This window comes from Gouania willdenowi, chromosome 6 (genome assembly GCF_900634775.1).
Source record: "Gouania willdenowi chromosome 6, fGouWil2.1, whole genome shotgun sequence".
In the NCBI taxonomy this organism is placed as follows: domain Eukaryota; kingdom Metazoa; phylum Chordata; class Actinopteri; order Blenniiformes; family Gobiesocidae; genus Gouania; species Gouania willdenowi.
The window spans coordinates 58,379,497-58,406,468 of NC_041049.1; the positions used below are offsets into that span (position 1 = coordinate 58,379,497).

General features: G+C 38.4%; 1 protein-coding gene and 1 long non-coding RNA gene across 2 annotated transcripts; one reads left to right on the forward strand and one right to left on the reverse strand.

Moving 5' to 3' along the window:
* Window positions 1-4,185: 4,185 nt before the first annotated feature.
* Window positions 4,186-25,659, reverse strand: slc7a5 (solute carrier family 7 member 5). The gene is made up of 10 exons (XM_028448894.1): window positions 24,853-25,659; window positions 21,731-21,856; window positions 13,227-13,332; window positions 13,103-13,147; window positions 12,865-12,988; window positions 11,674-11,777; window positions 11,460-11,556; window positions 10,077-10,226; window positions 8,679-8,856; window positions 4,186-6,111 (listed from the first exon to the last, which is right to left on the reverse strand). Exons 1-10 carry the CDS (start codon window positions 25,415-25,417, stop codon window positions 6,056-6,058), a joined length of 1,551 nt encoding a protein of 516 aa, XP_028304695.1. The 5' UTR covers window positions 25,418-25,659; the 3' UTR covers window positions 4,186-6,055.
* LOC114464580 (uncharacterized) lies at window positions 14,654-26,972 on the forward strand. The gene is made up of 3 exons (XR_003674234.1): window positions 14,654-14,664; window positions 17,588-17,593; window positions 26,774-26,972. It is a non-coding gene; the product is annotated as an uncharacterized LOC114464580 (long non-coding RNA).

Consider the following 26,972-nt stretch of genomic DNA (forward strand, 5'->3'; position numbering starts at 1 on the left):
ATTGCCCCATGTACCCCTTAGCCTTTATTTCTTACCGCAAGTACCCCTTAGCTTATGGTTTACATTATTTTTTTGTGTGTGCAGGCTCGTCTAAACTCTTTCCTGTGTCTCGTCTAACAATAACCTTGAATTTAGGCCTTTTTTATTCATTTATTTCTGATGTTTCACTCGTTTTAAAATTTGAACTTCATCTATTGCTGTATTTTAAAAAGTAGTGCTACAAATGATTATTGATAGATGAGAAGAAAGTCTGTGTGCATGTACAAAAAAAATAAAAAATAATAATAATAATGTTAAGAAATAAACTGAGAAATGTTTCTGAGAAGTGTTCAAGTACCCCTAGAGGTACACGTACCCCAGTTTGGGAACCAGTGATTAAGAATAATGACCAATCCGAGCATCAACGCAGGAAAAATACAAAGGTGTGTTTTTTATTGTCATTTTGTGTATTTCTGGAAGCATTGTGGTATTTTTTTTAGCTGTTTTGTATAATTCTCATTTTGTATTGTTTTTTGTGTGTTTTTATGTATTTTTGTTGCCATTTTGCAAAATATATTATTTTGTGTATTTCTGTTCTAATTTTGTTTTTGTATTTATATGTCATTTTGTTGTCTATTTTTTTAGATTGTTGTGTAATTTTGTTGTCATCTTGTGTGTTTTTTTAAATAATCTTGATTATTTCAGTTGTATTTTGTGTATTTTTCTGTCATTTTGTGTATTTATGGAGTCATTTGGCGGTTTTACTTTGGGGGCCACACAAAATTAGTCCGAGGGCCGCATAAGGCCCCCAGACCACCAGTTGCCCATGCTTGAATCTAGCTTACAAGCCAGAGTTGGCACTGCAGCTTTACCTCCCTTTAATGGGACTGATAAATCATCCATCCATCCATCCATCCATTTTCAGACCCACTTCTTCCTGTTTGTCAGGGTCGCAGGGGTCTGCCGGTGCCAATCTCTGGCTCTCATTGGGCACTGGGCGGGGGGACACCCTGGACAGGGCGCCAGTCCATCGCAGGGACTGATAAATCAACCAACCTCAATAATAACCTGTCAAATTTGAAGCCTGCATACACTGAACTCCAACAAATTTATTGATCTTTAAAGTTCAAGACATTTAACATGTTTTTAATTCCTTTTCCTGTCACTTTCCTTTGTCATCTTAGGTTGGGTTTCTCTTTATTAATTGGCCTAACATAACCAGAGACCACTAAAGAACCTATACTGCATCAAATGTTCTAAATACTTGTGAGGATTAAACTGGTTTGCTTCGCTGAACATTCATCAGCGACATGGTATGTTAACTTCCAAGACCAACCTGAAAAAGGGCCTGCTTTACCTTCCGCAGCAGTTCACCGCAAATGCAGGTTCACATAATTCTAACATCAGAGGCAGGTATTTGACACCTCGGTATGACTTTTTTGCCTCAGGGTTTTTAAGGTCAAGGGTCTTTCTGGGGTCGAGAAACTTGAGCTCATTAACCTAACTTAAACTCATTTAATAACACTGAACAGTAGACAAACAGGTTGAGGAAGCATAAAAAAGCCCTTTGTGCGGATGGCCCTCATCCACAACAAACACGCTTGTGTTAATGCAACAATGGCTACAGTGCCATAGAAAAGTTCCCAAGCAGGTTACAGGCTTTATCTTCCCACGTCCATTCAGCTGCAGCCAACAACTGGGAAAGTAGTGGGATGCAGGAATTTCCGACTACTTAACAGTCTTTGATGGATGTTGGAGTACCTGCAGATCAGCACTTTTCTGCTTGGAGGGCGGAGGAATGGGAGGCTGTGAACACTGTCAGGCTCACAAAACGTTTTGAGAATAAACAGAAAACTGTTAGGCCAGCAATAGTGCCTCACAGTCTGTAGGTTGTAGGTTCAAATTTTTACTCTGATCTTTGGGGCTTTATTTCGGCTCTATTCTTTATGTCATCCATCGGCAGAGGTGTAAAGAGTACTGATTTATTCTACTCAAGTAGAAGTGCTGTTACTTGATTGAAATTGTACTCAAGTACAAGTACAAGTAAGCCATACATAAAATATTGAAGTAGAAATAAGAAGGTAGCTAATTTAAATAGTACTCAAAGTAAAAGTTACTAGTTACTTTCACCCCCCACGTTTATTTTTGGTAATAAATCTTGCCATGGTTCCCTTGCGTACAGTAAACATCTCATCTATAAACTTAAAAAGGAAGAGACTAAATCTTGAACAACTGGAACTTAAAGCAGAACTAAGTAACTTCTCCTCCTAAAGGTCCCTTTTGGTTATGTCACTGTCATAAAAACTATGGATATTTGTGTGTGTGCTGCCTGATGGAGTGCTGGCTTGCGAGTGTGTGTGCGTGCCTGTTGCGCAATCACACACACTACGATGACAGTGTGTGTGCTGCTGCTGCTGAGCTGTCACTACATGGAGTTGCTCCTTACCTCAGACGAAGGTCTTCTCTGCCTTTTTTTTTGCCGACTCCGCCATGATATAAGTTTGAGAAAAATGAATTTGTAGACAACCATGTGCAGCCACGGGTTGGTCATACTCTAGTATTAGTTTGTATTGGGCTACTGTAAAGTATGCCTTGCCACAGGGTCAGAGGCAGGAAAGTTGCAAGTGCTGTTTTCTGGCCAGAGACATCAGGGGAAGATAAAGACCCCCAATCACCCCATAAACACTTGTATTACCCTCACAGAGACTATGAGAATGATTTCTTAAGGTGAAAAAGTTACTTGGTTCTGCTTTAATTCATTTTCCACAAAGGCACCTGTACAAAATAAAAGGTTTGTCAAAATGTAAAATTATTTTTTAAAATAAAATAACACCAATTAATTCAATTCAAAATATAAAAAGAATTCTCAAGCTCTAATTGTACAGAGAAAATAACCTCCATTCACTGATGTTTTGGCGCATTACGTTCAATCTGGTTGGTCGGCTATGATGTGATGCATTTGATTGTTGACTGGTCATTTCATTTTTTTAATGGTTTCTTAATGTCTGTTGATGATTTTCAAACAAAAAAATAATAATTTACTCAGAAACGGTTGGGTGTGGAAATGTAACTTTACTTCTTTTAAAACTTACTTAAGTACAAGTAAAATAACTGATTTAGAAATATACTCAAAAAAGTTCAAGTACCCATAAAAGCAACTCAGTTACAGTACTTATAATCAGTTACTTTCACCTCTAACAGTACTTCTATTTAAGTAGAATCCTCTTTACTCTTCTGGTTACAGTGTGGAGAGAATGAAACAGAACCTACATTCCAATACATGTTGGACCAGTTCAGTCACTGAAGATGAGATTCTCATTATTAATAACAACTATTATAGAAAAGTGATTATACAACGGGTTCTCTTTATTACATGTGTGTGTGAACTAACACATAATTCTGAGGGCAAATAGCTGGAACATCTGTGGAGAGGGTGGAGTTACCTAATTACTCAAAGCACACATCAGGTAGTGACAGGAATGCATCAGAAGAAACTTCAGACTGAACTAAAATCCATAGGTGGTGGAGATGGGCGGGGAGTGTGACGCCCTAAACAATTAGAGTCCAGTTTTACCACTACAATTATTAAAATGCTGGCCCAAACACAAGTTAATCAACACTTAAATATGATTATTTTATCTAAATATGTATTTTCCTGCCTAGAAATCCCATTATTTGCCAAGGCTCACAGGTTTCCTATGCTTATGTCACATGACTGCAGTCATTTTTAATAGCAAAATTGTTGAAAGTTAAATTATTCAGAATTGGTCACTAAAGCAAATAAATTGAATTTAGTTTAAAGCCACTTTTTGCTTAGATGTTGTGACTGAACATATAATTTTTTACACTGAAGTGTAAACTAGGGCACAATAATGTTGAAATTGTTAATCAAAGTTTCCCACCTATAATCTGCAGCCCACTTGAAATCAAACTGGTCTATGTTTGGCCCCTGAACTAAAATGAGTTTGACACCCCTGCAATATACTAAAGTACATATCACTTCTACCTTTTATTACTTTCTTTACTTCTCTGACCTCTAATTTTTGGCATTTTAATACTTGCCACTTTCTTTCACCTCGTTATTGTGCCAAATAACGCAGAGTTCACAGGTCAATGCAAATGAATACAGAGAACTATTAACAAGGTCATACACATGTCGTCCTTATTTTGAACTATAGCAATAAGTAAACAAAACAAGAACCAGGATAGGAAAAAAAAATCTTTTTATTTTGAAAGCACTTTTCACAAAATGCCCTGTAAACAAATTAGAGGGACTAATGACAAGAAAATGAGTTTTCTAAAAAATAAATAAATAAACAATCTACAGGTTAGTTTCCCATCGGTTGTGTGCGATGGGCTGGAGTGTTAGGAAGGCTCTACCCTACGAACACTATAACCTCCTGTCGCCACACATACAGATTTGCCATCTTTTGGTAGGTTTTCAAGAGGAAGGTCCAATGTTTTTTCAATACATCACTAGTTTTATCAAGCAAAAGACAAGAAAAAAAGCACATGTGACAAAATTGGTTACCTGCTTTACAAAAATAAACTTTTTGTGTACATTTCTCTGCAATGACAGAAACATTGACTTTCAGTCCACCTCTGTTTGAAGAACATCCATTTGTAACTGAACAGTGAATACGTCACATGTAAAGTAATACTACAGAAGAAGCACCCCAATTACTAATCAGGTACTTGAATCGCACAAAAACTCATTTTAGTAACAGATAAGCGTCAAATTTAGCTCAGACCTGAGTCTGTGCGTGTTACAGTAATGTGGCTGGTTTGAGTAATAGTATGTAGTCGTCTTTAAAACTCTGCATAAGGGCAAGGCTCACAATGCTTAAAGATAGGGGTGTCCCAATCTGATATTGATATCAGTTTGATATCAGCCAGAAAACAAATATCGAATTTTAAAATTCTTAAATCTCCGATATAAGCGCTCCAATAAGCATTTGTTGTTTTTGTCCCCGCCCTCAGTTGCTCCCACCATATAATGACAGTAAAAAATAACGGAAGTGAACTTGAAGGGCTGATTATTGTTCTCAGTTTGAGTAACAACACTTATCAAGCCTTTTCTAAAATTCCTCACTACAAAATAAGTAATTTAAGTACGCATGATTTGTGCTGATATCGTATCGGATCGATATCGAACAACACCCAAGGCTGCAATATCGGTATCATATCGGAAGTGGGAAAAACTTGTATCGGGACATCCCTACTTAAAATATTAGTGTTCAAAACTGATGTCGTCACAAACCTCCTGAAAACTATTGACACACACTGATCTTATCTACAGTGATCAGAGCTCACGCTTCCCAGTGTACTGTTAAATAGTTTACTGTACAGTAAACTATTTACAAACCGATTCCCATCAGCAGACTGCGCTCATGATCATTGAAATGTTACTATAGCAAGGATCACGCGGGCAGCTGATGGGACTGAAAACATTTGTCAGTTTCCGACTCTTCAGAAGTCTCCTACAGCAGCACAGACAGGGTTTAAAACCACGGCAGGCGGCGAGCTGAAGCTCAAACAGGTGAACACAGAGACGCTGAGACACCACCGCCGGCCATCAAACAACCAGCACCCAAGTAAACCTGCTTCATAAATGGTCATTTTCTAACGGAACGGAAAACCACAGCTGTAAACAGCAGCAACTATTAAAGAAACAGCCTCTTCTTCATTAGCCAGGTAAGGCACTGTTTCTTAAACACCTTCAAACAGTGAACTTCATAACATGAAAAGACTTGAAATACATTGTACAAAATAACGACAATGCACGAGAATCTACAAATGACACATGAAATGGGTTACCAGTCTCAAAATATCAGTAACAGATAAAGGCAGGTTTTTTTTGGGTACTATCAGCACCCTGCCCTACGAGTGTGATGGTGTGTAAAGGAGAGAGAGCGAGAGAGCAAGAAAGAGAGAGAGAGAGCGAGAGAGAGAGAGAGAGAGAGAGAGAGAGAGAGAGAGGGGTAAGGCTTTATTATTTCCAATCGTCAAATCCCGGAGGTCACAGTTGGAGCAATCTGATTGGCCAGTGGCTGACATTAAATGTGTGCAGAGCCGGTTAGGACTCCTGAGGCACAACCTCCATCACCTTCTGGAAGAAAGCCGTAGTCGAGTCTGCAAAAGAAAGAAAGACCATCACACATCGAATCAATTAACTTGCTTAAAGAAAGGTTTTAAAACATGCTCCTTAAGCTGTTTCTAACTGTACATCAGTGACGTGCCGTCAGGGTAGGCAAGGTAGGCAGTGCCTACCCAAGGGTGAATTGATATTTTGATTATTTAATTATAATTTTTTTTTAATTATCATATAATTATAAATTATTTATTTTTCCATTTCCAATACCCTACAGTACCTATAAGTATGAAAGTGTCCGCATTTTGTGCGTTTCATAGCCCAAATTACTAAACAGTGCTATTTCCTGGAACAGCTGCACAGTCTTTTTTTTTTTTTTCACTCCGCTGTAAGGCAGAGGGAGGCCACGCCCCCTCCAAAAGGCACGTTGCTCCTCTGCCTCCGTTCCCATTGCGTGTTTTTACGTGTTTGCGCATGCGCAGTCAGGCCCCCAAGATGAAAACCATTTACGTGAAAAGGCAGTGTAGAGCGCTGCCTTTGAACGTAACCGTGCTATGATAAATGCTATACATAAGTTCACAGTGCATTAGTGAATAGATGACACGTGACCGCTGCTGCTACGTTCTCTAGCTAGTGGGCGGGATAACACTACAATGTGGATGACAGCACTAGAGATGATAGAGAAACTTTGTTTTGAGGAAAAACGACAGCTTTTAAAAGATGGAGACCAACACCTGAGCTACCAGAGCTTCAGCTAAAGTAAGGTCAGAACATGTTTCATACTTTTCACAGTGAATGGAACAAAAGGAAGGATTGACTTTGTGGATGCTCCTCACTGAGGCTGTTCTAAGTTGTTGTCATTTTTTCCGTGTTTCTGTGTTTCCAACACAAACAATGGATGTTCTGCCTTGTCATGAGATATATCTTGTTGGGAGAGAATGGAGGATATATTAAATAATTGTTTATGTTTTGTTAAAGGGGTTTATGATGTTGATTTTGTTAGATGGCTAAATACTTGTTCAGGTGGATCTTATTGGGTTTTTTCTTTCTTATTATGAATTTTATATTTTGATAAGTACATTGAGATGATTTTGTTGGAAATTGCTTTATACAAATAAAATTAATTTGAATTGAATTAACACTTGACAGCAGAAACATATGAAATTGTCATTGGTGGTCTCGATTTGCAACGTGCCTACCCAGCCCTAGTGGTCACGTCACGTCACTGCTGTACATGTATTAGCATTGCATCACAGGGAGATCGGCTTCATTTCAGGTCAAGCTTGTCGATGTTCTCCAAGATTTGTAGCCCATGTTTTAAACTGTGAAACGTTGTGTTATGTGAGAATTATCCCAATGCAAGTGGTTTAAGGAGCACAATCGCAGTCCAAAGCAATTATATGGTCACATGGTGAGATGTGCATCCAAGATACAAACATCTACTGATAAGTTTTTAACACACTTATTTCAGATACAATCAATAAGTAAAAATGAAATAATATTTCATTTATCACCTTAAAGGTGCAGTCTGCAACTCTTATAAAAGTGACTTTTTGTCATATTTACTAAAGCTGCCACTATGTAAGGACAGCTTTACATGAAACTAGTAGTTTGTGAGAAAATAAAAAGAATCATTGAGTCCCTCCTGTTGCTCCTGCAGCCTTTGGCAGATTGCCAGAATGCACCGCAACCGAGCAAAAAAGAACCAATCAGAGCAAGTATTGTGTTTGATGGACAGCTGTTGCTCACAGGCCCCGCCCCTTTCTCGGGCTGTATCGCCGTCTTTTTTACAGTGTATGGTCTGGAGGAGTAGAAGATGGAATTAGCGACTTTTCTGCTTGAAAGGTAATTACTGCTGCTTGATTTACATTATGTTTAATTTGTAATTGTTACACTAGAACTCTGTGGTGCACGTGTTGTTCATGTGTGCGCAGCAGCCTCCGTTTGGGCTGCTGAGTGTAAGTGTTGTTGCTTCTGTTGCTGAGGTGTGTGCACGTAGAGAGAAGCTCTGCAGATAACAGCAAAACAATAAATTAAACTAAGTAAAACAAGAATAAAAACTGATGTAGTCAGGAGAACCACATTGAGATTAATAAAACCTTTTACAAGTGTGTCCTGGCAGCAGCAGATAAAACACATTTACAGTGTTAAAATAATACTAAAATGTTCTTAAAACAAAATAAATGGCACAGAAGACAAGTACATGAAAACAATTAAAGTACAGTCACAGAGTAAGAGCTTATGAAAGATAAAACTATAAAAGCCACCAAATAGTTAAAGATAAGTTAGCTAAAACAAGAACAAGGTGAACATGTTGAGGTGCTGTAAACAGGCCCTAAACTCTGTGAGTTTAAAAGATGGGAGGAGGGGCTGGTTTCCTCCTCTCACAGCGCTCAGTGAGCATTGATTGACAGTTCAAAGCGGAACTGTGCAGAGCCGTGGAGGCGGGGCTGCTGTGGCTGGGCGTGTCAACTACTCTAGGTGGAACGTTCATAATCAAGGCATTTTTTTTAATTTCCCCCTAGTTTTTTTTTTTTGTTTTTGTTTCCCTAGTTCATTATTTTTGAATGTTGGTTTCAAACAAAGCAAAAGTTTTTCTTCTACTCACAGATTCCATGCAGCATCCACTTGGGTTTAGTTTTCCACCACACACCCAAAAAGTAGACGGGCAGCCCAGTGGCGATGATGCCAAACCCAATGGCACACTCCACCGGAGTCTTCCAGAAGGAGACGATGATGAGGAAGAGGCATGCCAGGACGAAGCTCACCGGCAGCAGAATGTTCACCTGCAGACAAAAGGAAAGAGTTTAAAGTTTTTCTGTTTATTGAAGAAATACTTCAACTGTAAAGAAGCAGTTTGCAGTAAAGTTAAAGTAATTTTCTCTGTTAGCATCCGGCTGTTCTGCACAAAGGGAGCAGGAGTTTATACCAAAGCTCCAGCTGTTGATTGGGAGCAAATAACTTCAACTGATAGCATATTTTGCAAAAAATAAAATCCCTATTTTCTTAGAAAATGAAGGTTTTTGTGCTTCTTCTCCATTTCTCTCATGCCAACTTCTTCCTGGATTTACTATGTCACGTCATATTTGTTTGCATCAGCTGTAAAATAATGATCTGTGTTCCGCGGAATCCTGCCTCCATTAATAGTCAGCATCACTGCACAGCACGATACTTTGAAGATATTCCTGAGCTAAAAAGTATGGAAGCATATTGCAATCACTTGAATAAAAAAATGTTTCTGTTTTTATGAGAAAAGTTTTGGTTTTTTTGAGTAAAATAAATCCTGTTTTTATGAGTAAAATTAATCCTGTTTTTATGAGTAAAGTTTATGTTTTTACAAGTAAAATAAATCCTGTTTTTATGAGTAAAGATTCTGTCAAAACAGAAACTTTACTCATAAAAACAGGATTTATTTTACTCGTGAAAACAGAAACTTTACTCATAAAAACAGGATTCATTTTACTCATAAAAACAGATACTTTACTCATAAAAACAGGATTTATTTTACTCATAAAAACAGAATTTATTTTACTCATAAAAACAGAAACTTTACTCGTAAAAACAGAATTTATTTTACTCGTAAAAACAGACACTTTACTCATAAAAACAGAAACTTTACTCATAAAAACAGGATTTATTTTACTCATAAAAACAGAATTTATTTTACTCATAAAAACAGAATTTATTTTACTCGTAAAAACAGTAACTTTACTCGTAAAAACAGAAACTTTACTCATAAAAACAGGATTTATTTTACTCATAAAAACAGAATTTATTTTACTCATAAAAACAGAATTTATTTTACTCATAAAAACAGTAACTTTACTCGTAAAAACAGAAACTTTACGCATAAAAACAGAATTTATTTTACTCGTGAAAACAGAAACTTTACTCATAAAAACAGGATTCATTTTACTCATAAAAACAGATACTTTACTCATAAAAACAGAAACTTTTCTTATTCAAGTGAATGCAATAAGCTAACATATATTCGACCTGGACTCACCTTGATCGGCCGCTCCATCTCAGGCTTCTTGTAGCGCAGCCACATCATGCCGATGATGGCCATGGCGATGCAGAGCCAGTTAAAGAAACTGAAGAAGTTGATGACGGAGAAGATGTCGTTGGAGAAGGCGTAGAGCAGCGTCATCAAACACTGTTAATGGAAAGGGCAGCAGTTAGGTTTGAAAGGCAATAAGCACTGGCGTGTTTCAGTGGATATTTGTTGGAGTTTGTGCTTTTAAAGACAAAGACGTCACTTTTTGTTTTAAACTTCAACAAAATGTGTGTTTGTGAGGAAGCAATAGAGAAGATCTGTTTAAAGAAAAACACTGCCTCCACCTTTATGAAGCCATTCATTGTCATTAACAATCAAATATATTTACTAGAGGAGGGAGAAAAAATCGAGTCTTAGATGCATTGAAATTCGGAGATTCATAAATTTCCAGTAATTGAAAATCTAAATTTTAGAGGCCGTTTAAAGGTTGGAACAAAAAGGCTGCGGAACTGTGGCGTGCAGCGCGTTTGAAGAGGGCACCAAATTACAAGAAAGCATGGACGTGCAGGAGTTAAGACCAGCCTTGTGCAGCTTAAAATCTGATGAAGCACTTTGACAAGAGCCACACTGTATGTAAGCTCTGTTACTCTATAATTAAGTACTTTGGGAACACAACTAACATGAGAAGCCCTATAGCACTCTGCAAACCAGAGAACAATCCAACAAGTCACAACAAAGCTTCCACCCTCTTCGGAAAAGGTGACGTGGATTAACAAGTTGATTGCAACATTTATTGCTCAGGCTTTACGTCCTTACTCGGTCGTGGAAAACCAGGGCTTTGGTTGCTGCTGCATACTTTGGAGCCGAGATATACCATCCCTTCTCGATGGTACTTTACTGATACGGCCATCACAAAGCTTTAAAACCAACCAAAACAGAAGTCATAGCATCGCTGCAGAAAGCGGGTAGGATAACGGTGACGTGTGATGCGTGGACATCAATTGCCACTGAATCTTATGTCACTATAATAGCGCACTTTATCTCTGATGACTGGAAGCTAATGTCATACATCATTTTTTTCAATTGAAGTTATATTACAAGGAAGGCTGCTACTACCTTTGTATATTTTCAGTTCACATACTTCTTCCATTAGTTTAATAAATGGTAATGTATCTCTTTTTTTCTAATTAAAAATAATATATATTTTTATACAGTGAGTGGACACAATGAATACAACAGATATGTTGTGAATAAAACATGCATCAAAATACATTAATAACCGATTTAGAATCGAATCGTAATCAAATCGAATTGTGAGGAGCCTAAAGATTCCCACCCCTAATATTTACTGTAACTAAACATATACAGTATGTACTGTAAATATCTACATACAGTGAATAGAAGAGAGGGGAGTGGCGTCAGCAGAGTCGGGTGGATCATTGACAGTAAACTGGGCAGGTGACCTTCTCGAGAACCCACGAAGAATAATCTGAGCAGGATGAGGAGACAAACAATGAGCTGGCACAGTATCCATGTGTTACTCCTCTCGTCATTTGTATTTTTTCCTCCACATAATTTGCCATAATTAGCAATCTGTTGTGCTTACCGAGAGGATGTGAACAAAGATCCATTGACTGATCCAAAACAGGACAGACCAACAAACACCGGAATGATCCAAGCCATGGGGCCCAGGTGGTAGTTTCCAAAATCCTGCAGAACACGACAAAAATGTTAAAAAGACAAGTCAAATACATTATTTAAGATGCTAACAGAAAGCTAACACAAGAGAAAGGGTTATTTATTAAAGGCTCAGTAGTTGTGATTTATTGTAATTTAAGTTTAGTAATTGAGAACTTCATTGTAATTGACTTTCAGGGGAAAAGTAATTATTTTTATTGTAATTGAAAAAAATGCCAGTCACCTTGATTGTAATTGAGTTGTAATTGAACATGAATAATAATTGTAATTAAAAAATGTAATATAGACTCCAACCATGATTCTAACCACTCACAGTCCACATAATTCCATTCTGAACACAGTCTGTACATCAGGATATGGACAAAACGTGAGGAAAAGCATTAAATTCCTTATATCAGACAATCACTAAATATTAGAGGTGTTGGAAAAAAATCAATTCGGCGATATATATCGTGATATTACGTTGCGCGATTCTCAGATCGATTCAAATGCATCCATATGGATTTTTTTTTTAATTTAAATTAAAAAAAATTTTTTTTAATATATATATTTTTTTATTTTTTAACCTTTATTTAACTAGGAAAGTCTTTTCCACTGCAGGAGACATTGTAACTGCACAAAGAAGTGCTGAAACCTGGGCATGTTGACCAGCTTGTGTTTTTTCAATAAAATCTAAAAAGAAAGTATTAAATATCTGCATTTATTTGTTGTTCTAGGCATATACCTCAGTTAAGTTGCACTACAGTCAAACTTGGTTTAAAAGCCACAGGCAGATTGTATGTTATTTTTTATTTTAAGTTGTTGGCACATGGCATGTTAAAGCTAATGTTTTGAGTGTAAAATATGCCAATAAAATATATTTCATATTTCAAAAATATATATAGGTGTACACATATACAGATTAGTTGTTTCTTAAAAAAATTGCAATAATCGCCATATACTTTAATATCGGGATATATTGTATCGTATCGTATTGTGACCTATGTATCGGGATACGAATCGCATCACCAGATGCCAGGCAATACACACCCCTACTAAATATAATCGATTTTTCCCAACATGAGGCAATGATTGTTTTTGAAAACTTGAGTTCACTCACCACGGCAACCGCCTCCGAGTTAATCATCTCTTTGGGTGACAGCGTTGTGAAATAAGCCAGGTTGGTTAGAACGTAGACCACTGTCACGATGGGCAGAGAGATGATGATCGCACGAGGAAGATTCCTGAGCGGACAAGAGTGTGACGTACAGCGTGACTCACAGCATGCAACACGACTTCTATTCAGGCACATGGCTGCCAACGTGTGGAAACTGAAATCTCAGCAGAACGTAACTCACTTGAAAGGCTCGATCATCTCTTCAGTAACAAAGTTCAGGTAGTTCCTGGAAGGCAGAAAGAAGACATGATGAAGTGACGTTCGCTACACGCTGGTGTATTGTAACCTTTTTGACGTAAACTCACCAGCCACCATAGGCGAACAGACCGCTGTAGAGCGCAAGGCCGATGTTGCCAAAGTTGTAATTGGATTCATCAAATGAATTCTCTGGAAGAAGTCTTTCTGTGTCCCCTGGACATAAAGAACAGGATCACAATCATTTTTTTTAAGTGGAAAACACAAATAAAGTCCTGAAAATCAAGTACGACAGCCAATCAGAATGCTGAGTGTGGAAAACATTAATAAAACAGTGTTCAAACAGTGTTAAATCAGTGGTTCTCAAAGGCTTAACTACCCCTTTCTGTTATTTCTGGATCCAAGAAACCCTTTGTCTGACTACAACATTTTGCTTAGAAAACTATTTAAAAACAACTATAGAGCGTAATGATGGAATGAATATGTTATAACACACATTTTAAAGAATATCATTTTGTAAATAAGTGGAAAGCAACAGTATTTAGTGCAGTGGTTTCCAACCTTTTTTTTGGATCATGACCCCATTTTCATATCAGGAATTAGTTATAGACGATACATTGGTCGGTCGATATTATCGCCCATTCTTTGTGTTTTTTTCGTGCATCGGCATCGGCCAATGAGGGCTGCTACGTTTGCCAATCTGCATTGTTTACAGAGAGCAGAAATATGTTTTACTTGTTCTTGTTCTACATCACCTGTTTTTAATATTTATTAAATATTTTTTTACTTGTTGCCGTTATACCACACCTTTGTTCATTTCAATAAATGTGTAATTTTTATGATGTAATTGAATGAGAAAAAGTAGTATCGGCTCCAAATATAGGCTGGAAAATTGGCAGTCCGTATCGGTCATTGGCTAAGGCTGATGGAAAAAAAATCGGTATCGGCCCTAAAAAAAAATCCATATCGGCCTATCCCTATCAAGAATTTCTGGTGATCCCAAAGACATTTTTTTTCTAGAAATAGGTTTTGATCTATATATATATATATATATATATATATATAAATATTCCAAAAACATGACTGTAAGGTTGATTGGAGTCTCTAAATTGCCCATAGGAGTGAATGAGAGAGTGAATGGTTGTCTGTGTCTGTGTTGCCCTGTGATGGACTGGCGCCCTGTCCAGGGTGTACCCCCGCCCAGCGCCCTATGAGAGCCGGAGATTGGCACTGGCAGACCCCCGCGACCCTGTTAAAAACGGGAATAAGCAGGTATGAAAATGGATGGATGGATGGATATATATATATATATATATATATTTTTTTTTTTTACAGCATTTTAGTTTAACTAGATTTCAAAAAGTGAAGTTATAGAAACACAGGTATTTAAGATTGTGTGTTGCTTTAATTTTAAAAATTTAAAAATCTATTACATATTTCAGAAGTTTCACACGGGATCCCGACCTAAAGGTTGAAAAACACTGATTTAGTGGCTTTTGAATAGATTTATTTCAATAGTTCTTTTAATTTCTGGTTAATTTCTGACACGTTAATTGTTATTTTCCTCTCTCTTTCTCTCACGTAACCCCTGTAATAGGGCTGAACGATTTTGGAAAATAATCAAATTGCGATTTTTTTCTTTAATATGTGATTAATTTTTCAAGGACCTCTTGTCATGTATTTTTCAATGAACACAAGCAATAAATCAATATGTTTCACAATAAACAATTTCAGTTTTATTTAAACTTTAAATAAATATGAAATATACATTTTAAAGCACAGATTACAACAATAAAGCAAACAAATCTGTGGCTTTACCTCTTCAACATATCTAACTAACGTCACTTTTCATGTAAACATGTGGACTGTACTTCTTAAACACTCTCTGAACTTAACAGGACAGTACAAGACAGGACAAGAAAACAATAAAAAAAAAATTTTTAAAAATTAGTTGCAGCCTTTGCAATTACAAAATTGTGTTTTATATTGTGATAATATCGCAGATGCAATTAATCGTTTAGCCCTACCTTGTAGTACCTACACGTACCCCATTTCAGAAACACTGACTAATCAATAATGCCACCTGAGGCACACATAGACCTAAAGAGGTCCCTACACTCACTGTCAACACAAAAAAATTAACAGACTGAATTGTATCACAAAGACCTTTTCCATTTTAATCAACAATCATTTCAACAACGTTCTATATCAATCATGGGCAACTGGCGGCCTGGGGGCCACATATGGCCCTCTGCTTAATTTGTTGCGGCCCCCAAGGCCAATCTCCAAAAATTGTAATACGAGAAGTTGTAATCAATATAAAGCCCAATATATTACAAAGTACACAAAAACACACAAAATGACTAATGAAACAGAAAATGACAACAAAAGACAGACACAGCAACATCTTAAACTAACAAAATTACTACAAAAACATCAACAAATTACAGAATAGTTCCAAAGACGCACAAACTGTTAACAAAAATATAATTATTTGAAATGCTGATGTTTGTAATGTGGCCCTCGGATCAGACGATCACATTTTTGTGGCCCCCGCTGCGATATAGTTGCCCATTCCTGTTCTATATCCTCCTAATATTATGATTACAGTCTTTCTCTTCAGGTTTCTGGCCACCATGCCACATTCCCGACCCCTCTACGTGCACCTACATTCTCAGACACAGCGACGGTTGCTAAACCAACAACTCCAGGCACTGTTGGTAGTGGAAGGCTTAGCCCGACGCTGCAGTGCAGTGTGGGAAACAGCCAATCGCGGAGAAGACTGTCTGCAGACCCCAGGGTTCACCCTCAGCTAAGAGATGCTATGTGCTATGTTAGCCCATTGTGTTCAAAGCTGCTCCACATTTTAGAGAACGAGGGTCACACTGTAAAAAGAGCTCCACTGGTTCAGGGAGCTGATAAATAACAATATTTAAATATATTTAACATCACCTGTTCAATGTCCTTACTTCATTAGTTCAAATAAACCTTCCATAACAACTTAGTATTTGCCATTACACAAAAAGCTAAAATAAGAGACTCTTTGTGAAAGTGAAAACAGACTTTTTATGCAAAAAATAAATAACGCTTTGTCAGCAAAGTGCATTTAAGTTGAAAAAAGGGGATTTAAAGTAACAGTGCCCTGCACCAGTGTTTCAGTTCAAAGAAATAAAAAAAAGTCTCATGCAGTAGATTCTTGTATTAATTGTTATTATTTTTTATTATTGTATTATTATTTTTTTTATTAAAAAAAGGTTTTCTTTGACCTTGTTGAGGGCCAACAGTGGTGGTTTGTGACATAAGAAGCCACCAAAACATCACAAACTTCCATTCTCAACCAATAGCAGAATGTGATTGTAATAGCAGGGTTGAACCCACAGAGGGCAGTCACTCTTACAACGAAATATGCCAAATTCTAATATGGAACTTTGACTAAAATGTCAAGAGTTGCACAAGAATCAATCAACAACACTACTTCATACCCAAATACATTCATTTTCAGCAAAGAAAGGTGAAACTGGAGCCCATGCAAATGAAATGTTGCTCTGTAAACACCTGCTGCATATAGAATAACAAAGTCTAAATAGTTTTGGGGTTAAGTAACTCTTTAATCTTGTTTCACAAAAGTTTCCAGGTTTAGGGATGTTGGCCTGGCAGACAGACACCAACACAACCACCAGTTGATCCACTTACATTCGTGGACCCTGGAGCATTTTAAAAACAGGTGTTGTTGCAACTTGTTTTCTGACCTTATTGCTTGCTTTTATAAGTCAGCCAGGGTGCTGGGGCTCTAGTGGAGCTACAGTTGCTTTGACAAGTTCTGCCTGGCTTTGTTGCAGAGTTTTGTTTTGCTGATATGAATCGTTTTGAATCGTTTTATTGTATTTTGCGCTATATAAATAAAGTTGAATTGATTGGAATTGCATTGTTTAGACTCGTGCAAATCACCCAAGGCTCGTCATTGTTGTTGTTGTATAACGTTTTGTTAAACTGAGCCATAACTAAGCTAAAAAGAACACCACCCATGTAGTTCTGTTAGGAGTTTGGGTTGAAAGGCATCTACTTAATCCTCTTAACAATTTCTTCCACCACATTTAGAAATCAAATGAAGACTTTTTTCCCCCTACATGTCTTGCATTCCTTATTCCTGGAGTTAACAAGCAATTCCTACCTTGGTTACAGCTTGGTTGAAAGGATTTCCAATAGTAAACTTCTTCTAAGAAACATTCCAACAATTCACTATAAGCTGGGAAGAGCTGCAGCAGCCCGTATGAGATTGTTGATATAATTTTCAGCCACGCACTGAGTCTTAGAGTAAATCTTCACAGCACTAGGTTCCCCAGACAAACAGTGATTAGAAAACAGCGCGATGACAATCTGTAGAGATGCAACAAATGTGAAATTAAATGATAAGTCTGTCATATATGTTTACAAATGAGGCAAATCTCCCTTAAGATCCATCAACAAACAGAAACAGGTGGTACTTTTAGACTCCCAGTTGTAGCAGGAATGGTCTGACAGTTCACTGCTGCTGTTCAAACACCACTAAGAACAATACACTTTAAGTTGTACTCAGTAAAATTAAATGTAAGACCAACTTCACAGTAAACACAATTGGGGGGGGACAAAAAATGCCATATCGATTAATAAGGTTAGGGTCCATTTTTTCTAGTATCTAGTGCAGACGTACAAAGTAAACACACAAAAATATGCAAAATTACAACACAATACACACAAAAAAAGACAGATTAAAATAATCAAAATCACTCCAAAAACACACAAGATGACAACCAAACAGAGCTGGGCGATATGGACAAAAACTCATATCTCAATATTTTTTTCTTAAAAGGGCAATACACAATATTAATCTCTATAAAGTCTGACCAGAAAGACAAGTCTACGTTAAATTTGCAGATGAAAAATACCACACAGGCACATTTATAAACAAACAGCTGCATTATATGTGCCACTTTTAGCTTTTTCTCAATATGGGACAGCACGTATGAGTGAGCTCTGAAGTGTGGCTTGTTTAGATGAAGGTCTGGGTTATAACGCACTCAGTAATACATCTAACTGTGCTTTTCATGCTATTCTGAGACGTAACGAAAGCAGAGACTCCTGAGATGAGTATTTTAATGCAAAATAAGCTATACAAATATACTGTATATCTCAGAAATATGTTAAAATTGTAAAGAACATTGTTTGACCGTAATCTATGAATAATATTAAATACTTGTATGAAGTGATTTGTACAGAGTGATTGTATAAATAAAAACAAGTAAAACAAATATAGATATATCTCAATGTAGGCGATACTGCCATTTTCTATATTGACAAAATAGAAAACTCGATATATCTTGAATCACAATATATTGCCCAGCCATACTACCAAAACAGCCAGAAATCTATAACACAACAACAAAAATACAAAAAATAAAAACCATTAGGAGAAGTCATTAAGAAGCAATGTTAAGATTTTTTAAATGTGAGACTAATTACAACCATAAAATCAAAATTATTATGTGTTCAAATTTGAGACATTTTAATGACAAGTAAAACCTTATTCTTAGATTCATGAATTTAATGGTTTTTAAGACTTTATAAGGATCTGTGGGAACCCTGTAGTAAATGTAAACCAACATTTTAAAAGCTTCACTTTTCTGCAGGGAACGAGTTATTGACAAATCAAGATTTCAACCAGTTTTATTGGATTACATGTTATTTGAGAAGGAAAGCAGGGTTTTTTATTGTCATTAGTAAGGTTATCTTATCTGTTAATGCAAGAACAATTCAGTGGCTTTGTTAAAGAGCTGGAACGCTCACTTCATTTCAGCTTTCACTTGTTTAGTTTCCCGTCACTAATCTAATCTGTGCATCTCTGCTCTTCTGCCTCTGACACTTAGCGTAGCGAGCAGGAATGTAGACAGTCTTGCAGCGAGCAGGAGGAAATCTAAGGCTAAAGTCACCTGATGGACTAGGAGAAGAAATAACAGTTGTATGTCAGCTTTGGTTAGCATAAACCAAAATAGTTCCAGCATATTTGACATTGAACTCCTTCAACTGGGGAAAACTGTTACATAGCTGTCCTCTAGGGGGCAGAGTTTCCCCAAGACTCGCAGCACCATGCTCTGGTGACTTACACGAGTTGTTGCTTGTTCAAATAGTTGCAATAACTATGTGCATCTCCCCTGCTTGCACACATCATACTTTATTTGTAGTTTTACTTGACAACAATGAATAAAGCGAGAAAGTCCTGAAATGAATCATGGTTCATTTAATCAGATGCATTAATTGAGATCAAATGGGTAAAAGATTAGATTTTACAGGGCCCATGTTAAGCTAAATCGACGTTTCTGTGCTTTAAACATCATAAAAGCGCTATTAGGGCTTCATACACATGCTCAAAGTGTTTTTTTCATTGATTCCCTCAATCGTTAGTTAGAGGGTGATTTGCTCCTTTCTTACTGCAGGGTGAGCCCAAACACCTCGCTCCAATTTGATGATGCGTTCCCACTTTGATGACAAATTTGACGCAGCACTGAGCTGGAGAAGCCACGCCTCCAGGAAGCTCTCTTCTGTGATTGACATGTAAACAGACACTCCCACGAAGGTGAGCATTTCAGCGTCCTTCGCACAGTGCTATGTATGTATTTTCTACAGTCTATGTATGTACCGGAGAATGACCCGCCCCCACGCTCTGTCTCATGTTTATAAAGCAGCATGAGCTCGGCAACGGAGTGGGTGGGAGGAGGGAGGGCCGTTCTCTGGCCCCACGTCAGGAGAAAGTCAGACACGCCCACTCATGAATATGCATAAGTAGGCCGCAAATCAGCCTGTTTGTGTAGAGTTGCTCAGAAAGTGACTTTTCAGAGGCTAAAACTCTGGAAAACAGGCGAGTTTGGGAAAATAAACCTCAAATAATATGTTTTTGGGGTTCTTAGAACAAATGGAGATTAGTGAAAAATAGCATGATACAGTATGAGACCTTTAATCTCAGAGTTGTTATAATTAAAATGATTACATCCTCACATTTAATTACATTTTTCTTTTTTTACAACTTAGTTTTTTTTTTAGATCTTTCTTCTTAGGTATACAAGTAGAGCAAAAAACTACTTCCTGTTTCCAACCACACAGTACCAACACGTGTAGTGCTTCACCCGACACGTGGATCTTTTTAATGCCAACTGTACAAAAGTTGGATGTTTTCTGTTTAATTTTGGTGCCATAAAACACACCAAGAGACTTTTCACAACAGTCAGGATGCAGATTAATTTGATTCAAATTTCAACCTAAATGAATAAAAATGTTCACAAAGTTTAAATACTTTAGTGTTTGACTAAAAATCCAGAAACGATGTATATTAGCTGGCATGAAAGAGTGTGTTACTTACCACTTATTTTAATTTATATATTTTCTGTTCTGTTACTTTGGCCAATATCTATTTATTTTGTTTTTTTCCCTTCATTTTCCTTTCTGCATTTTTGTATTTAATTTTCTTGCTTCTTTGGCTGCCGTAACATGTTAAATTGAATTGAGAAATAAAGGCCAAAAAAGTTTGAGAACCACTGCATTAAGGCACCCAGCAGTTATTACAGGCTTTGCTGGTGTAAAAAAAAAAAACAACCTAACAAAACAAAAAAATGCACAGACTTAAATGTAGATACACATGCAGGTGTTCCTGTCTGATGGGTGTTTCAGTTTACCCAGTAACGTGTGACGCAATGACGCAATCAAACAACGTGCAGTGATTTTGAGTCGGAAAAGTGTGTAAGCATTGCTGCAGAACCAGAGCAGCATGACCAGCAGCAGCTCCTCCTGTCCGCACACAAACACAGCCAGACTCTCTCCTTACCGCTCTCCGTCACCGCGTCACCCGTCCAATTCCACAACCTAGTCCGTTGTTAGCGCTGTGAGCCACAAATCCGTAAACATCCCCATCCTCCTCAGTTTACAAGTCATGTCGGGTCTCACTGCATAGACTGGTGTAGCATTACAGCTGATGTGTGTAAACAATGGCCGTGGCTCCAAGCAGTGACTCCCAACACGATCAGCAGCAGAAAAAGTAGTGGAGTTTGGGTGTCCAGTAGTGCATTTTACATTTACAGTACAAATATGGCAATAAAGTATAACATATATTCTATATTAAACCGCAGTGTTTGTTTTAGCTGTTAGATAGTTGGAGAGGGAGGAGCTCACATTCTAGGAAGCGTGTTAGGTGACATCACCTGCCAACGTGGGCAAAATCCAACTCGCCCGTTTAAAGCTGACTTTTTACAAAATGTGGAATAACAAGGGAGGGAGGAAACAGAACTTTTTCCACTTTGGCCCTCTGAATGAGGCTAAAGGGATGTATATCACTGTAGCAAAACCATTATAAAGTGATTTATGCACTATAAAAAAAAAAAAATAGTGAAAAACTTAACAACCGCATTCGGTATTCGGCCAAGCGTTTATATTTTATTCGGTTTCGGCCACAAATTTTCATTTTGGTGCATCCCTATGTATAGGTGTGTTGGTGTGGAAGTTTGCAGGTGTATAGGTGTGCAGGTGTATACAGTACGTGTGTAGCAGGTGTGCAGGTGTTTACAGTACGTGTGTAGCAGGTGTGCAGTACCTTGGCCAATCTGTACGAAGCCGATGATGATGATGAGCCCCAGAGCCAAAAGCTTGGCTGCAGCAAAGAAGTCCTGCACTCTGGTGGCTGCTTTCACACTGTAGCAGTTCACGAAAGTCAAAACCACTGCAGGAGAAGATAAAGGGAGACAAAGAAAAAAGATGGAGTGAGAACATCTTTCCACCCCCCCCTCCCTTTGGTGTCTGTAATGGACCACGTGGTGGGCATCGTCCATAAACCATGAACAACAATGAACAAGAAAAGGACTCGCACTGAAGATAAACTCACACGATGGGTCTGTATAATCACATTGTTGCTTCCCACCTCTGAGACATAACATCGCTAGATTTTCTGTGGCCTTCTCGTGGCAGTTTTATGTCGTAAAGGAATTCGCAGAGTGTAAACAATAATGCTCTGGGACTAAAATCCTTTCCACTGGACACCACTGTTGTTATGTACAGTTGGAGGACCCACAAAAGGTTGCTGACCCTGGAACCCCATTAAACGTGATTAACTAAAGCACCGTGTCCTTTCAAATCGTCTAAATCAGGTCGGTGCATGGAAGCACAATGAGGCTCTGTGTTTGAGCGGGAACGGGACAAAGGGTGAGAGGAGGGGTACAGTAGAGGACTGGACACACAACTATCAGCATCAACACAAAACACAAATACAGAGTGAATGCAAAGACACACACAATTAAAAGTACACACTTCGTGGAATTACATTATTTCCAACAAAAGTGGGTTAAATGGAACAATAACTGGCACAAAGTAGACCTGAGGTGCTGGAGCGTGTCTGTGTGTGTGTAGCAGAGAGATTAGGCTGTGAACCCCAACCGTCCTACACCCCCACAGCTCCCCCTACTTAGGCATACACACTGGAGCGAACAATCCTTCAGACACACACACACACGACTGAGCCGCTAGGTTCACAAACTCTGTCATGTGGTCCAAGTCAGGATTTAGCCTTCAGTCAATGTGTAGATTAGACACTAGCCTCAGTTAGCCTTACACCAGGCACACACACACTACAGATTTGAGTGCACATGCTTGCCAAATATCACGTGTATTCACGTGTCCATGCAGAGATTGTAGAATCTGTGCCAATGTGTTTGCGGGTGTGTGAGGTGGTTCTGCTTGAGCGTAGATGTAAAGGGCAACATGCAGGGATTGACCCTAACAAGGTAAATCAGCAAGTAATCCATGGGTAATCTAGTTAGGGCTCCAAAAGCAAGACAGGAATAGATGCTGAGCCAATGAAAAACATTCAACTATCAAGTTTTTCCTTATTCTTCAATAAACCTTTATTAACCAAGCCTTATTAAAACTCATCTTAATGAGGCAATAGAATCAAAGTACTACATCATGAGTTTAAATAGGGAGTGCAATTACTAATTTGTTACTTTCTGGTTTGGAGTTGAACTTAAATGTGACGTCTAATTTAGTTTCACATTTTGAATCTGAAATAAAGACTTTTAGGGCTAATGCTACTACTTCTAAAAACATAAAATACCATTTTCCATCCATCCATTTTCAGACCCGCTTGTTCCTTTTTTCAGGGTCGCAGGTCTGCTAGTGCCCATCTCCAGCTCTCAATGAGTGTATAGTCGGGGGTACACCCTGGACAGAGCGCCAGTCCAACACACAGACACACACACAGCCGCTCACATTCACTCCTATGGACAATTAAGAGACTCCAACCAACCTAACAGTCATGTTTTTGGTTTGTGGGAGGAAGCCAGAGTACCCGCAGGAAACCCATGCAACATGGGGAGAACATGCAAACTCCACACAGAAAGCACCCAAGTGTCAACGACAGAGCTTGAACCCAGGACCTTACAAATACAATTTTGTTAATTACATTGTTTTTATGATTTATGGAAGCAGAGATATCAACGTATTTACAGAATCAAATTTGACATGCATTAACCAAATTCATTGGCAGTTCAAAGTTACATTTATCTCAGTCATGTATGACACCCCCCAACCATGTATGAAGGTTATTATATTTGAAATATTGGCAGCCGCTTTTGTCAGACTGCAGCTGTGGCTACAGATGTATACCTCCTCCATAATTCGAACAGTGCAGGGTAAAAGAAGCTTTCTGACATGAAAGTCAATAGCATTTCAAAGGAACTTACAATCATCAGGTGTGAATGCGCTCAGCCAAGTAGTTTAAATGATACGCCTTGAAGGTGAAGATTTAAAAATAAATAAATTTTTAAAAAAAATGGACTTATTGAGAGCAAGATGCCAGAGTTTAATGAGCAAAGGAAAAAAACCTACGAAGAAAAAATATAATAGGTATTATTAATGTCTTATGGAAAAATACATTTTATCAATTGGTTAAGACATGAAATCTAAAAATAAATAGATAAAGAACTTTATCAATGCCTTGGGATGGCTCAGGAATTTTAAGGATATACTGTATATTTTCAAGTTTTTTTTTGTGTGTGTTTTATTTTTGACACATACAACAGACAATTGAAATTAATTACAATTATTATTAGGAGAACAGAGGGGAAAAAAGAGAGAAATTAAATAAAAATAAAAACAAAAACAAATATGGTTAAGAAAAGGGGATAAATGGTAGTTTCAACTTGGAGCCCGGCACCCAGGGGAACTGAGGGGGCCCCCACCCACAGGCCTCCTCTATACCTCCTTTTTTCCCTCTCAAGTTTATTATATATATATATATATATATATATACTTGAAAATGTATTATATATTTTCAAGTTTTAAATATTGTTTGAACCTTAGTTCGCCTCCATATTTTAAGTGTTGTTTGTTTTTTAGATAAGACTATATAAATTGGTAAAATATACTCTGAGCTTTGTGAGGCACATAGCATGGATACTTTATTGATAAAACTTACAAGTTATTGTAACAATCTCTCAAGTGGTTAAACATGAGCTTCATCAGGAGAAAAATAAATATTAACTAAATTATTCTTTATTAATATTCATGGATGAGTATATTTCTGGAAAACCTGAGCCCATGAAGTAACTTTAGGTTAAAATGTGTGATGGATATAGATGTACAGTATGTGAGATGATGAAATGTTGAATCATGCTGTGTAGTAGAGTTGCATCATCCGGTCGGTGCGACTAGGATGGTACTCACGGATGCAGAGGCACGCCACCAGCTTGGCCCCGGTCTCGGGTACCGGGCACACGGGGAACAGCGGCTTCAGCAGGTAGGTGGCGAACACGTAGGCCACGATGTACTGCGAGGACGGCCGGATGATGAGCAGCTCGATCCACAGTTTGAGGAAAGCCGGTAGTGAGCCGTACACCTCCAGGATGTAGGCATAGTCCCCCCCGGACTTAGTGATGGTGGTCCCCAGCTCAGCGTAGCAGAGGGCGCCCACCGTGGAGAAAACCCCGCACACCGTCCACACCACCAGGGACAAACCCACCGAACCGGCCTCCTTCACCACGCCTGTGGGAGTGACGAAGATGCCCGAGCCGATAATGGTGCCAACGATGATGGCCACGCCGTTCAACAGCGTGATGGTCCTCTTTAGGGCCACTCCGTCCTCCGTTCCCTCACCTGCCACCTCACTACCCGGGCTCTTCTCCTCCCCGGTTGCTCCCCCTTTGTCTCCGGACAACATCTTCTCTGTTAGCTGCCTGTCTTCCTCCCGGTTCAGGGAGGAGTTGGAGTTCCTCTTCTTTAGCCCGGACATCTGTGGTAGACTATAAGCTTCCTCTTCCCCACTGATGTGTCTTTATTTCCCGCTGAGCTCCCCGGCTCTCCCCTGTCTCCCTCCGAGCTCTATCCTCTCCTCTCTGTCCGGTGTCAGAGGACTGATGCTGAGGCCCACAGCTCCTCCACGATGTGTGTGAGTCGCAACAACGTGGTCTCTCTCCTGTCTGTCGTCTGACAGCACAAAGACTCAGTGTGGAAACTGGCGCATGTCTGGGTTCCTCCTTCTTGGACTTGGCCTATCACCGCTTTGTGTATTACTGCCCCCTGGAGGAAAATCTTTGCTATTGCACCGCCGCTTCCCAGCAGCGCTGACTCAAAGCCAAGCCCTTTTATTTTATTATATTCTGCCGTAATATGTTTCTGCTGGCAAGTGTTAATTCAATTCAAATCATCTTTATTTGTATAAAGCAAGTTACAACAGTCATCTCAATGCGCTTATCAAAATATAAATTTCATAATAAGAAAGAAAAAACCCAACAAGATCCACATGAACAAGCATTTAGCCATCTAACAAAATCAACTTTGTAAAACACCATTAAAGAAACATAAACAATTATTTAATATAGCCTCCATTCTCTCCCAACAAGATATATCTCATGACACGGCAGCGCATCCATTGTTTGTGTTGGAAACACAGAAACACGGAGCTAGAGCGAGAGAGAACGTAGCAGCAGCGGTCACATGGAATCAATTCACTAATGCACTGTGAACTTACGTATAGCATTTAGCATAGCGCGGTTACGTCCAAAGGCAGCTCTCTACGCTGCCTTTGGATGTAAATGGTCAGTGACGTGCCATCAGGGTAGGCAAGGTAGGCAGTGCCTACCCAAGGGTGAATTGATATTTTGATTATTTGTTTTAATTATAATATAATTATGCGCAAACACATAAAAACACGCTATGGGAACAGAGGCAGAGCAGCCGTGTGCTTTTGGGAGGGGGCTTGGCCGGAGTGGAGACTGCAGCCGTTCCAGGAAATAGCGCTGTTTAGTAATTTGGGCTATGAAAAGCACAAAATGCTGACACTTTCAAACTTATAGGTACTGTAGGCTATTGGAAGTGGGAAAATAAATAATTTATAATTATATAATAATTAAAACAAACAATCAAAATATCAATTCACCCTTGGGTAGCCACTGCCTACCTTGCCTAACCTGATGGCACGTCACTGCATATGACGTTAGTCAGCTAATGGACATATTTATTAGCTGACTAACAGAGTAAATTATAGTATGAGTAGCATCTGTACTTTACAACAACAACAAACATTTGACCTAAAAGCATGAGTGGACTGGGACAAAAAATCAGTCCTGGCATTTCCTGTTCGGACCAGTCCACGACATTATCAGTAACACCATGTAGAAGCTGTTATTAAGTCAGTGATTCTCAACATGTAGCTCTTTATGTCTTCATTTTATTCATTATTCTCCCAGAAAATCTTAAAGGGGAAAACTTTTAACCCCTTTTTAACTATTTCCTTTGGCCATTTTAGAACTTCCTTTGTCCCATATTTGCCCCTTTTCAAAAAGTTC